Source organism: Ambystoma mexicanum, chromosome 6q (genome assembly GCF_040938575.1).
Source record: "Ambystoma mexicanum isolate Mex_15411 chromosome 6q, UKY_AmexF1_1, whole genome shotgun sequence".
NCBI classification, from domain to species: domain Eukaryota; kingdom Metazoa; phylum Chordata; class Amphibia; order Caudata; family Ambystomatidae; genus Ambystoma; species Ambystoma mexicanum.
The window spans coordinates 444,363,057-444,377,867 of NC_090937.1; the positions used below are offsets into that span (position 1 = coordinate 444,363,057).

Consider the following 14,811-nt stretch of genomic DNA (forward strand, 5'->3'; position numbering starts at 1 on the left):
GCAATCATACTATGCACTTTCAAATTGCTAACAGTAACCAAAACTTTTGGAAAGGTGCATCCTATATCATGCCCATATTGCACATTTCATATTGCTAAAGTGCCTAATGCTTTCAATAAAGTGCGTTATGCATTATAGCAGCAGATATTTCCACATTTCCAAAGTGTCTCATGCCTTGAATAAAGTGCATATTGCACAATAGCAGTGATCATGCTAATATAGTAGCCAATATATATAATCATGCTAAAATGCTAAAATAGCAACAATCATTCCTAATCATTTAAATAAAGTGCAGTGTGCATTATGGCAACAAATATTTCACATTCTCCATAGTATCTTGCGTACTCTGGGTAAAGTGCATTGTGCATTATAGCAGCAGATAGTCCACATTTCTGAGTATCTCGCGTACTTTGGATAAAGTGCATTGTGCATTGTAGCAGCAGATAGTTCACATTTCCAAGGTGTCTAGTGCTGTAAATAAAGTGCATAGTGCACCACAGTGATCGTTCAACAATATTCATTACTTATAAAACCTCTTTGCCAGAATAAAATGCTTAATACTCACAATATACAAAGCCATTTGATTAACCACCGGCTTCTCAATTTTCAAATATATAAGATGTTGAATATAAGGAAGACCACACAATAGAGAAGTAAGAAAGATAAGGGGAAAACAAAGAAAGATATAACATATTTTTTAAGTGTTAAAAGAAGCCTGTAACAAATTAGCAAAATGCAAAAAAAGTGTGTGTATGTATATAAATCTTTAAAAGTTTCCTACATGTTAAGAAATGTAAAAACTGGTATATGAAAAAGTGCATTAAAAAGGGTATCACAAAGATAAGCAACAATGTTGTAACCTCATACTTTCAGACAAAGCATCCATATTATTTTTCATTTTTTGTATATGTGTTACAAATATACCCAAAAATGTTCTAGTTTCCCACAAAGGTATAGAGTTCCTCGTCCGTGTTATGACCACCCAGATTCTTTGTCTGGTAGTCAATGATGTACTTGCATTCAGTCTGTCTCAACTTTAGTTCTCGATTGCCTCCTCTCGGGTGTGGTAAGATTCTATCTATACCAAAATATTTAAATGACAAAATGTCTCTGCTTTTCTTCAAAATGCTTGGCAAGATGGTAAGTTGGATCTTCATTGAAACACTATGTACATCCACGAACCCAGAGGAAAGTGATTATTAATAAACATATCACCTGTACAACAACTTATGTACTATATGCAATTACATGTGGGTGTAACCTCTGGTATATAGGTAGCACAAAATTGGAAGTGAAACTTCAAATATTGCAACATCTTCGAGCCATAAAAAACAAAGATCCAATTTACTCACTTGCCAAGCATTTTGAAGAAAAGCACAATGGAGACATTTCGTCGTTTAAATACTTTGGTATAGATAAAATCTTACCACACCCGAGAGGAGGCGATCGAGAACTAAAGTTGAGACAGACTGAATGCAAGTACATCATTGACTACCAGACAAAGAATCTGGGTGGTCATAACAAGGACGAGGAACTCTATACCTTTGTGGGAAACTAGAACATTTTTGGGTATATTTGTAACACATATACAAAAAATGAAAAATAATATGGATGCTTTGTCTGAAAGTATGAGGTTACAACATTGTTGCTTATCTTTGTGATACCCTTTTTAATGCACTTTTTCATATAACAGTTTTTACATTTCTTAACATGTAGGAAACTTTTTAAGATTTATATACATACACACACATTTTTTTGCATTTTGCTAATTTGTTACAGGCTTCTTCTAACACTTAAAACATATGTTATATCTTTCTTTCTTTTCCCCTTATCTTTCTTTCTTCTCTATTGTGTGGTCTTCCTTATATTCAACATCTTATATATTTGAAAATTGAGAAGCCGGTGGTTAATCAAATGGCTTTGTATATTGTGAGTATTAAGCATTTTATTCTGGCAAAGAGGTTTTTTAAGTAATGAATATTGTTGAACGATCACTGTGGTGCACTATGCACTTTATTTACAGCAGTAGACACCTTGGAAATGTGAACTATCTGCTGCTATAATGCACAATGCACTTTATCCAAAGTCTGCGAGATACTTGGAAATGTGGACTATCTGCTGCTATAATGCACAATGCACTTTATCCAAAGTACGCAAGATACTATGGAGAATGTGGAATAATTGTTGCCATAATGCACACTGCACTTTATTTAAAGGATTAGGAATGATTGTTGCTATTTTAGCATGATTAGATATATTTGCTACTATATTAGCATGATCACTGCTATTGTGCATTATACACTTTATTCAAGGCACGAGACACTTTGAAAATGTGGAAATACCTGCTGCTATAATGCATAACGCACTTTATTGAAAGCATTAGGCACTTTAGCAATATGGAATGTGCAATATGGGCATGATGTAGGATGCACCTTTCCAAATGTTTTGATTACTGTTAGCAATTTGGAAGTGCATAGTATGATTGCTGCCATGTTAACATGATTAGATATATTTTGCCGCTATATTGACATTGCACACTATGCACCTTATTCAAAGCACTAAACACTCTGCATATGTGGAAATATCTGTTGTCATAATGCATAACACACTTTATTGAAAGCATTAGACATTTTGGCAAAATGGACATTGTTAACATGATTAGATATATTTGCCGGTATACTGACATGATTACTGCCATTGTGCACTATGCACCTTATTCAAAGCACTAGACACTTTGGACATGTGGAATTATCTGCTGTCACAATGCATAATGCACCTTATTGCAAGCATTAGACACTTTAGCAATATGGAAAGTGCAATATGGGCATGACGTGAGATGCACCTTTTCAAAAGCATTGGTTTTCTGTTAAAAATTTGGGAAGTGCAATGCATGATGTAGAAACGTAAATAAAAATATAAAATTAGGATTTGTATTTTTGGAAACATGACTGAACCATCAATATTATTGATAGCTTGTCGTTGCATTTTCAAAACTATGTATTTTCTGTAAAACACAAAAACAATTAATTCTGTCAATGTTCCTGAATATATGTCTTAACCATTCCAAGATGGCACTCACAGAAACATGCATTGTGAATGAGGGGTTTACCTAATGGAAAGTAAAGAAGGACTGTTTCTATTTGTAGAAGTGTTTAAAAAGAGAAGCCTGTCATTTATGTTCACAACCTGACGAAGCCCACAAGGGTGAAACGTGTAGTTGTTTTGTTCTCTCCTGAGCAACTTGTCCACTGTATCTGTTAAATAAAGGACGTTTGATGGAGATCCTTTTTTAACGTATCCAGGTGATTTTTACTAGTGAGGAGAGTGCCGTCCAGAAAGCTGTAACCTGCTTTCATTTTTCCTTGTTCTGATATATATATATATATTTTTTATTTTTATTATTTATTTATTTTTCCGAGTATCCAACATGTTCTCCCCACCCCCTTAGGAATGTGTCTCAGCCTGTCTCCCCATATTCCCGCAATTGGTAGGTACGCCCACCTGTCTGGCGCAATCAGCAATCAGCACCTTCATTACATGGGCATGCGCAGGCCTGGGCCCTGAGCTTGCTGTGCCTAGAGACCCAAGCACCTAATTGTCGAAGCCCAATGAGACTAAAACATGTATGTGAATGATTGTGATCTTATGCAAAAGGGATGTCACCTAGCAGTTTGGGCTTTACTATCCTTTTTGTTGTAGGACCAAACCCGATTTTCATATTTTTCCTCTTCTAAGAAAGGATTTCAAGATGAAAAATTGTGTCCTTGCCCAGAGCAATGGCAGTAGTTATGTTTAATTACAAACATTCCAGCCATCAACCTTCAGTTTTTCAGTTCGCCCAATGTCTGAATTTTTTCATCTTCTCTTTAAAATCAAAAGTGATACATTAAGTAAGTACTAAGGGAGAAAAGTCCTTTTAGCCAGGCAACACCCAAAGTTTGTCTTTGTCATACTGTCAGACAAGTTATGGGACTGCATTGTAGAGGAGCAGATAGATAGGTCATCCTTAGCTCCCGCCCCCTCACCTCCATCATATTGGAATAGGAGTAGAGCCCTGTGAGACACCAGGTATAATCCTAATACTGCATCGAGTGTAGGAGAGCAGATATGCACTCAGACAACCCTATCAAAATGTGCTCTTGCACTGAGTGAGTGAGAGAGAGGATGTCTGCACAGACCAATGGACATCAAGGAGCTGTGAAGAAAACCTGACAACAGCATAGTGACGTCATGAAGGAAAGACACAAAGTCGTACTGAAACGATATACAAATACTTAAGGATAAAGATGTAACTGAAGAAACAAAGTTAACATATATAGAAGTAAGAAGAAATCATATATACAAAGAAGATAAATAAACTAGACAAGTAATTAATATATATATATATATATATATATATATATATATATATATATATATATATATATATATATATATATATATATACAGAAAACATGGCTAGGGTGGCTATTATAGAAAGTTGGACGCCGAACTCGTGGTAAAATCAAAAGCTACCTCAGAGACAGACCAGGGTTGTAAAGTCAGGAGACCCTGGAAAAACAGGTTTGTGTGGGGAGGAAAGAGGTGGAATCTATTGGCCTTGGATCAAGGATGCCACATCAAGAAATAATTGCAAGGCACAAAGGGAAGCAAAAGGATAAGCTACGTACATAAAACATATTTCTCTTAGATTAAGCAAAGGAGTAAACAACTGCAGGAGCCAAGTATCAAACAATTAAAGATGCAGTGAACATGTCTCCAGAGGCCACAGAGAGCGACACTCAGCAAAATTGAATCAAATAGCAGTAAATGAAAAGTCGAGATGGACAAAATCATGGTCTACTCAGACGTGAAGCAGTAGTTGAAAACAGGGACTATTTATTGGGCTCTAGAAGAAGATAATGGTGTATCAACGCTCCCTTAAAGTCCAAGAACAGAGAACAGACTGCAAGGTCAACTACAAAGAAAAAGCCTTGGCTTAAGGCTGGACTTATGAGAGATGATGGAATAATTGGGAAAGTGGGTAGTAATCTGATGTTCCTCCCGGCACCTGAGTTTCGTTTTGCTTATGTGCTGCTAACGAGCCGAAATTCCAAGGTTGGAAGACAAGCCCAACCAATCAGGAAGTCTATGGAGCAACATGCTATACAGTGTTGCATAGGCCAATCCGCTGCCATTATTCTGCTATAATCTGTATTATATGTGTTTAGAGGTGATTCAAGACGTGCTCACAAGATAACCAGCATCCAGTTGTATTGCTAATACTTTATATGATATATAGGGCCCGATACATGGAAAAGTGCCCATAGATCGAGCAAAGCTTGCGCACCTGGAATGCCTCTGAGTGAGCTTGCAGGCATATGTTTCAATGCGCGCACTGCATATTCATGGAATTGTTAGTGCAAAGTAACCCTATACACAAGTCATGGCCAGAGCACACCTTACACGTCCCCACGCAAAGCAAATTCAGCCACATACTCCTACCTTTGCAGGATCCCCGGCCATTAACTTATGCACCCTGGTAATACTGCGGGTGGGGTCCCCCGCAACCAAGCCAACACCTCAAAGATACTGGGCAGGGTGCCCAGTAACTGTTACTGGTCCCCTGACAACAAGCGTACCATTTTCTGTAACAGGATAAACTCTGGTCAATCTGCATGCAAGCCCCCATAGACCGTTTCTGTACCCCGCTACTCTACGTATGTGCACCCCTAAGTTAGATCGGAACCCTGTCTGAGTGCACACACCCCTAAATCCAACATGTGTTCCAAACTCTGCACTGTGATTCCTATGCGCAAGTGTCTGTAGGCCTGCCAAATGGAGCTTTCCAAACAATTGCCCTCTATCACCTTTAACTCCAGCGAAAATCCATCTCACCTGAGGAAGCCAGCAACATCAAACTACTTGAAACCTTCAGTGGAGAGAACAATGATGTCCACAACCCCACAACTCTCTCTCTTTCCCCCTCAGCACCACATACACCTGCAACACCTTCTTTCCCCTGACATGGTGCTGCAGGCAACACATGATTGGCAGCTTTGCAAATCCCTGGTTAGGGAATCCCATTACTGGCGAAGGAATATGTGAAAGGAAACAGGGTCAATGGTGAAGACTGTACAATCCAACCCCTCTTGCAAAACCTCCATGCAGAATAACACATCGGCTGTAACACTGCATCTACTCCCAGCAGCTATTAGTTCCAATGAGACATGTAATTGTCAAAGGCTGCAATCTATGACTTCGACAAAGTGTCACGCTCTTGCGCATATCTCTCAACCCGGGGCGAGGACGCAGAGCCTGGCGGCTGTATCCACAGTGACGTCTGCCTTGGTGGTTCGCACGTCAGTGCACCCTCTCCCCTTATCTGCACTCCAGGGCCTCCTCCGCACCTAGCCCTGCCACCATGCTATTCTCCATTCCCACATAGTTGGTGAAAGATCCTCTGGTTCTGGAGGGTCTTCTCAGCTGGACGCCGCCATGTTGGAAAACCAATGCTGCAATGCTGTCACCTGACATGGCACAAATGTGCAAGGCCCTAGTTCATCATTGCTTGGCAACCAGTGAACCCCAACCTCATTGTGGCTATAAAAGCAGTGAGTAACAGCCATTCTGTGCGTCTCAATGTCTTGTTGGCATGCTCCTGTGTTTTCTCCTGCTCTCTGTTCATCCATTCTGGATGCTTCTGGCCTGTCTTCTTTGCCTTCCTGCTCTTCCGGTTGCCTCTCTTGTTAGGCGGGAGCATGAGTTACCCTCTGTGTTGCACATATGTATTTCAAGTCCCAGTGAACACCTTGACGCTTCCTATTCATTGTACTTCACAACCAGGTACGCCCCAGCGCTGGATCCTTTTTGATAGAAACAGATACACAAACAGAGCCCGGGCACATTCAATCTGCACGCATCAACACAACAGCAAAGCTATCTTTCACCTCCCTCGCCTGCCCCAAGCTAACCACTTCCCTCTATTTTCATATCAATGAGAGAGCTTGGAGACCATGCAAATGGCAGCACATTGTGGTAGTGATCCCAGTAACACAACCTAATATAAATGCTGCATAACATAACATGCAATACCTTCATCACATTGAAGTCCCTTCCAGCCAGTCGCACAGGAACAGCCATATGGATCTGGCAGGCAGAACATGTACGTTTTGCATCCATCGTGCTCCTTACAGGTCTCCTCACAGGTTCTGCCAAATCGATTGTCCCCACAAGCTGCAGAACCAAAAGAGAAACCAAAGTTGACAACACTTTATTTTGTAAACTACATTTTACTACATCTAGGAAATCCCCTTGTCACAAGCATTTTGTAAGACTGCTGTTAACAAAATAACACATTAATTTAATTACGTCATGGTTTTCAACTGTCACTTCAAATTTGAGCCTTCATCAAAGAGGAGACATGTGTCTTGGAAAAAACATGAAGTGCTCTGAGCAAGGTATTTTGACCTGGTCCCACTTTGTAGGTCTGCAGTCGTCAACGTACAGGGTGTAAAATCCAGCCGGGTTGTCAGAATGATACAGAAATATGCAAATATTCCATACTGGCCGGTGACTTCAAGGTCAGAAAGGACAGTGAAAACAGGGCAGAAGAGAATAGCGATGGGCAGACGAAGGATACGCAGATGGGAGTGAAAAGTAGTCTGGACAGAAGAGGAATCATTGCCGGTCAAACCAGTGTCAAAACAAACAATTTGGTTGGCTCCCCTATGGGCCCTGTTGAGCCATCTCCTAACCTCCTCGAAGAAGCAGAGGCTGTACCACAGACTCCTGGCCCGGGCCACCACACATGTGCAATGCTCATGATGATCATGCTACCATAGGAATACACTGAGCGCTGCACCAGGTGAAATATGCAAGTATGTTTTTTTAATCAAGCCTTTACATCTTTTACCTAGCGTAGAAACACGTGTTTGGCACCTAGTCCTCAAATGTACCAGCTGCTGCTGGGCATTGTCAGTAACATTTTTATGGACGTGCCAGTGGTGGAGGCAGTTTTGGTGCCAGGAGGGCTGGCAGCTCATGAAAAGGCACTATCATTGTAAATAATTCAAGGTCAGAGGTGAATATTTGTAGTGGAGGGGCATTAGCATTTCTGTCTCTGTTGTGAGTGCTCTGAGGCCTGTGGGCGATAGGGCGCTATATAAAAACCAGAATAGATAGATACGATAGATAGCATCTCCCATGAATTAGTGCAAGCAACTGAGTGTTTGGAGAGGGGGCCCTAGGTAATTTTTGGGGATTTTTTAAATAATGTTTTGAAATGTTGCACCTTGTAGTACCATTTCTGAGCAAACGGTGTAAACAGCCTTACAATTTACAATTGTTTCTCTAGACTAAAACAAGAAAAGATATCCAGTAGATGCCATTGCTTCAACAGTACAGACGAGCATTTTACAACCTGTTCATGATGCCTGTGTCCACAACAAATGAAAGCATTGCCATTGGAAGTCACTTTCATGCAGCTGTGTCCAAGATATATGCCACCATTACCAATTTAAATCACTTTCCTAAAGCTGCAGCCACAATCCACGCCAGTATGGGTTCACAGTGAAGCACTTTCATGAGGCTGAGGCCACAATCAGTTTAATAAAGCAGTGGTCACAATCTATGCCCGTAATGGTCAGTGTAAACCATTATTGTGAATCTGTGTCCAGAATATATGCCAGCATTGCTGCTGTAAATAAATCACTTTCATAAAGCTGTGCCCCTTAGTGTATGCTAGTATGGTCAGTACTGTAAATGCCCTTCATGAAGCTGTGGCCTCAATCTCTGCCAATATGTCACTATTGAAAATCACTTTCATGAAGCTGAAAAACACAGTCTTTGTCAATAATGGTCACAGTAAATTACTTTAGTGATGCTGAGGCCACACTATATGTCATTAATGGTCACTGTAGTCACCCTAAATAACTTGTACCCCCATCCCCCACAACCAGGACAGTAAAACCCTGATGTCTGTGCACTATGGCGCATAGTAAATAAATAAAAAACAACACATGCACTCATCGAACTCTCTTGCATGTGCGGACAGCACACACAGTCATTCAGACACACAAATATATACAGGCACAGACACACATTGCAAGGCTCTTGGTTGTTAAGCAACCAGTGAAAGAATGCAGCATCAATGCCACGGGGCCAGCATGGAACTTGAGCCATTTCTTTAACATCAGATTCTTTTTTGTGTCAATTTTAGAGACAGAGTGCTGATGAGGCCCCTCCTGGACAACAGAACCCCACACTACAAGCACTGCAGGTGTCCCTGCTACTGCAGTGAGACAAACACACATATATGGTATGAAAAATTCTGGGCCGAGGTGAGTTTCTAAAAGCAAATGTGTTAGAGAGTGAATGTAGGGAACAGTTACAAATCAAGTCATTCATCTGAGTTGAGGGTAGACTCATGAAAGCCAATTCTTTGGATGTTGTGCAGCTCAGCATGCCACAGGCTAGGTTGAGATTCAGAATTTTCATTTCCAGAACATGACATTTGCCAATAATGTTCCCCTGGCACCTACATATAAAGTTCCAAAATATCAAAACATCTACATTTATGAAACAACTAGGTAAATTATAGTGTTCCACTCCGTGTAGCATGCTTAAAGTGCTAGCAATGTAGTGAACCTGTGATATGGTGAATATTTCCTATGAAAAATTGCTTTCTTGCTTACCCATCTCGCAGGTTATCCCCATGAAGCCTGGTGGGCAAATGCATTCTCCGCTGTTTTCATTGCAGATTCCATTGTTCCGGCACTGTGAGCAGTCAAAGTTACACTGCGGACCCCACTTGCCAGCTCCGCACCCTTTCAAATAAAATAAATGGAAAATAATTATTTGATTTCCTCACACTGTAGGCATATGATATGATATGATGAGTCATTTATAACGTGCCTGCACACAAGTGTTTCTAGGCGCGACATATGCGGGAAACGCTTATTAACGGGGGGTTATGATTGTATGCAACATATCTATGCAGGAGTAGGACCAGAACTGGCCAGTCATACAGAAAAATATGTCAAAATATACCAATGCCAACAGTTTTGGCTTTTGTATAGGCACTGACTTTTGCCAGACCCTACCATTATAAACTATTGTACTTACACCATTAACCAGCTGTTGCCACTTGTGCAGCAGTCCTGTCCTTCAAATATTTTAAATATCCCTTTGGAAGGAGAAAAACAGGGTTTTATAAATTTTAATGAACTCCTTAACCACTTTTGCTGCCTTCTAAGGATGATCAGCCAAGGCTAACTGCCATGTTTAACAGTGCCATATTGCCATTGCTGTGTGAGCCCTACGTTCTAAGGTTCTTGTCCTAACCTCGAAGGTTTCACTGCCGATAGCAGCACTCGCTTCCACAGTTCTCACATCTGACATGTTTCCCATTTGGCATAGATAATCGTGTATCAGAGTGCCTCTTTCCTAGGCAAAGGGCCTTTAGCAGAGGAAAGTTGTCATATAGTAAGCAAGCCAGTATGCCCCAAACCATGTGGGAAATGTAGAAGTAGTTTGCACAGCAAGAATAGAAATGTAACACTCAGGGGCCGATTCATGGAACAAACGTGCGCCGAAAATCTTCGCGCAAGCAGGCGCAAGCGGAAAAAAACAGGCGCACGCGCACGCGTGCGATTCATGGAAGTCCCTGCGCGTGTACACCCCGGGATGTGCGCCAAACCCGTGCATGGCGCACAAGTCACTGCAACATCCTGAAAGGCGTGCGCGACGCGCACAGTGAAAGCGCACAACCTCGGCGCATACACCAGAAAGTGGGCGGGACACGGGGCGTAACGCGCGGAATGGGGAACAACGCACGAAAATAAGGGCGTAACTGGGGATGTACTGCAGGGAAGCAGACGGAACGCCCACACGCACTCGAACCACACGTATTCATGGAATCGAATAGGCCAAAGCCACGCACAGCCAAAGACACGCACAAGCCGAAACACGTCCGCCACACGAAGGCAGGCGGTAGCGTCCCTGCGCATTACAAAAGTGGCAACATACAGCAATTGGGCCTGTGCGAGCGGGCTACGTGTATTTCAGGGGTTTGCGTGAACTTTTTCACGCGATCGGGCCTGGGGGAGCGGGCTATGTGTATTTAAGGGGTTCGCGTGAAGTTTTTCACGCGATCGGGCCTGGGGGAGCGGGCTACGTGTATTTCAGGGGTTTGCGTGAAGTTTCTCACGCGATCGGGCCTGGGGGAGCGGGCTACGTGTATTTCAGGGGTTCGCGTGAAGTTTCTCACGCGATCGGGCCTGGGGGAGCGGGCTACGTGTATTTCAGGGGTTCGCGTGAAGTTTTTCACACGATCGGGCCTAGGGGAGCGGGCTACGTGTATTTCAGGGGTTCGCGTGAAGTTTTTCACGCGATCGGGCCTGGGGGAGCGGGCTACGTGTATTTCAGGGGTTCGCGTGAAGTTTCTCACGCGATCGGGCCTGGGGGAGCGGGCTACGTGTATTTCAGGGGTTCGCGTGAAGTTTTTCACGCGATCGGGCCTGGGGGAGCGGGCTACGTGTTTTTCAGGGGTTCGCGTGAAGTTTCTCACGCGATCGGGCCTGGGGGAGCGGGCTACGTGTATTTCAGGGGTTCGCGTGAACTTTTTCACGCGATCGGGCCTGGGGGAGCGGGCTACGTGTATTTCAGGGGTTCGCGTGGGAGCGGGGTACCACTCATCGTCTGCCTTGTGTGTAGAAGAACGCGTAGCCAACACCCGCTTTGAAGTAATAGCGTGTGAACCGCAACGGATGGAAAACACACGCACCGCACAAAAAGCACGTACAGAGCAGTTCAAAGGCACGCGGGATCTCCAAGCCCTGCCAGGGCAACGCCCATGCGCAAAACGTCACAGACGCGCTTACGCTGTAAGGGCCTTTGGTCCAATGAAATCGCGTACGCGTGCTGACGTGCTTACGCGCTAAGGGCCTTTCCTCGAATATCACGCTAACGTGCAGGATTTTCACGTGCCAAATCACTCCGTATCAAGCTGGCCACGCGAAAACACACGCAAGACCACGCTCCTGCCCAGAAGGCCGAATTACTGCCCCCCCCAGTGCCCCGAGCAGCCTCCCACGTGCCATCTGCTGCTGCCTGCCTGCCTGCCTGCCTGCTGCCACCGTGCCCTGCCATTTGGTGCCTGCACATCAGCCATCTGCAGGGGTCCAGTTGCTGTGTCCACCCCTGCTGGAACAGAAGACTCCCGACTCGGATAACATTGCTCCACAGCCCAGCCCCAGGACCCAGTTGCCCACCCACTCCTGCCCCTGGGGTTGCCATGTCGGGCACATCAACATCTGGCACCAGTGGCAACCCCCGGCCAGAGGGGCAGAGGGGCACCAGCTTCACTGCCACCGAAGTTGGTGTCCTGGTGGAGCAAGTCCTGGGGCAGTATGATGCCCTCTTCGGATCGTCCCGCGCCAAGGACGGGAGAAGATCTGGGCCGACTGTGTGGTTGCCATCAACGCGGAGGGGGTGGCAACCCGCACCATCCAGAAGGTCAAGAAGCGCTGGGAGGACTTGAGGTCCAGGACCCTCATAAAGGCCCGGCGCCTCGTGGAGGGGGGCCGGGGCCGCATGAGTTCCATCCAGATGAGGGTCCTGGAACGCGTACACCCAGCGCTCCACGCCCAGGTCCTTGAGAGGGAGACCCGTCTGGAGTTGAGCGGTAAGTGGCCAAGCATTGCTGTGTGAGACAGGGCATGTTGCAGTGTGCTGGTTGTCTGATACTTGCCTGTATGTGTGACATAGGCCATGTACGCATGTATGTGTGCAGGGACATCATGGTAATGCATGTGCAACCAGTAATGTGTGAACCGCACGGTTGTTGCGTGTGTTTAAATGCGACATGGGGACCCCTATGCAGATTGTACACATGAGAGCATGGCAGTCTCTGTTCCTGGACATGGGTGGGGGTGAGGGATGGGTGCTGATGCCAGGTACATATATGGTATGCATGTCTGTGTGCCTGACCTGTGTGTCTGTGACTTGTGAATGCCATGGATACATGACACATGTCTGTGACAATGTACAGATTCACTGATGCAGCCTAGTCATCCTTGTATCCACTGTGATTGGGGTGTACGGGCCAGATGGATGTGACTGAGGTGAAGTGTGTGCATGTGATAGGCATGACCCATGATGCATGTGAGTTCCATTACATTGTATGTTTCGAGAGTCCATTGGACATGTATGGAAATGTCCATGGCATGGACCATGACTGTCACTGTGTGTGTTTTGCCTGGACTGACACATGTGTTGTGGAGGGACATGATGGAAGTGTACTTTGACAGTGGCACTCATCTGCTATTGCTTCCTGTCTAGGGGACCATTGTACAGTACCCTGATGCTTGTGTTCTATGTCTCCCTCTACGCAGCGGCTAGTGAAGAAGAGGACGGAGACGGCGCTGTGGAGCAAGGCGGCGGGGATGCCCCCACGGCTGCAGCGGAAGGGGTGGGTGATGCCCCACAGGGGCCTGCTACGGCGGAAGACGGTGAGGAGCCAACCAGGTTGGTGGTTTCCACAGAGGAGGAGGAGGCCGCCACTGAGGCGCACATGGGGCCTGGTGGGGGCATCCCTGCTGGTGCAAGTGGTGCAGTCCAGGGGCAGGGGCAGGAGGCAGCACAGGTCACCGTGGAGGGGCCTGTGCATGTCGCTGTCCCTGACCCTGTGGGTGCACCACCATGTACCAGCAGGGATGCCCCGTCCCAGGCCCGTCCGCAGGTAGAGGGGATGTCCATGTCATCTGACTCCCCTCCACCTGCGGACGAGAGGACCCCTGGCCGTATGGAGAAGGTCCTGATTGGGGTCGCAATGCGCACGGCTGTGATTCGTGATGCCGTGCGTGCTTCCCAGGAGGAGCACGCACGTCATCACGAAGAGCACCGTGCCGATGTGGCCCAATTGGGATCGTCCATGTTCGGGGGTTTCCTGCATGTGTCGGCCAATCTGGCGGCCCTCTCCTCCTCTGTGGAGACTATACGCCAGACGTTCTCCTTGCCGTCTTCCGGCCCAGATGCCACCAGGGCCCCCTGTGGACCTGCCCTGACCAATGCAGCCAGCTCGGTGGGGATCCCATCCCTGCCACAGTCGGGAGTCGGAGGTCCAGCAGGGGTGGACAGCACAGCAACTGTACCCCAGCAGATGGAGGAAATGGCGGCATCATCAGGCAGGGCACGTGCACGACGGCGTCGGTGGATTCCATCAGCCTGGATGCCGTCGTGCTGGCAGAGGCAGTTGCGTCGGAGGCAGCAGCAGAGTCAACGTGGGAGGCATCATGGCTCGGGGCCATCAACATCGGAGGGGCAGGCATCGGCCGGAGGGCAGGAGGACCCAGGACAGGAAGTGTCTTCCGTGTGGCTGCGGTTGGGCCAGCAGATAGGTGCGGAGCGGCGGCAGGCGGAAGAGGCGCGGCTCACGATGGTCAGGGGCGGAGAACTCCATGCGGAGGGCCCTGAGGCGGGCCGAGTGCCTCGAGGCAATCCGCAGGGGGTTGGAGGAGCAGATGGCGTCGTCCCTGCGGACCCTCGGGCCATGGAAAAGGACCGCCTCCGGGACATAGACGAGGAGTTTGATGATGCCCTGGCCCGGAACACCACGGAGTGAGCCGCTGGACTTGCCCGCCGCCTAGGTTTCATTTGTTTCTTCTTATGATTTGGAGTCGACGGACACAGCTCCACTTTTTGTATATAGTTGCATTTTAGTTAGGGTTTTTTGTAGGTTTCCTTTGTTGAGTTGGGCTCATGGACCCTTGGATGTTTTGTACATAGTTCTTCATTGGATTGTTTTATTTTTTTATTTTTGATTTATTCTCC

General features: G+C 45.9%; 1 protein-coding gene across 1 annotated transcript in view; it reads right to left on the bottom strand.

Annotated features, from left to right (window-relative positions):
- The window catches only part of TEK (TEK receptor tyrosine kinase), a 682,216-nt gene that overhangs the window by 340,818 nt on the left and 326,587 nt on the right, over positions 1 to 14,811 (bottom strand). The window contains exons 5-6 of the mRNA XM_069630921.1: positions 9,675 to 9,806; positions 7,075 to 7,215 (exon numbers count right to left, since the gene is read on the bottom strand). Coding sequence (XP_069487022.1) covers positions 7,075 to 7,215; positions 9,675 to 9,806 — 273 coding nt within the window. The remainder of the gene's footprint in view (positions 1 to 7,074; positions 7,216 to 9,674; positions 9,807 to 14,811) is intronic.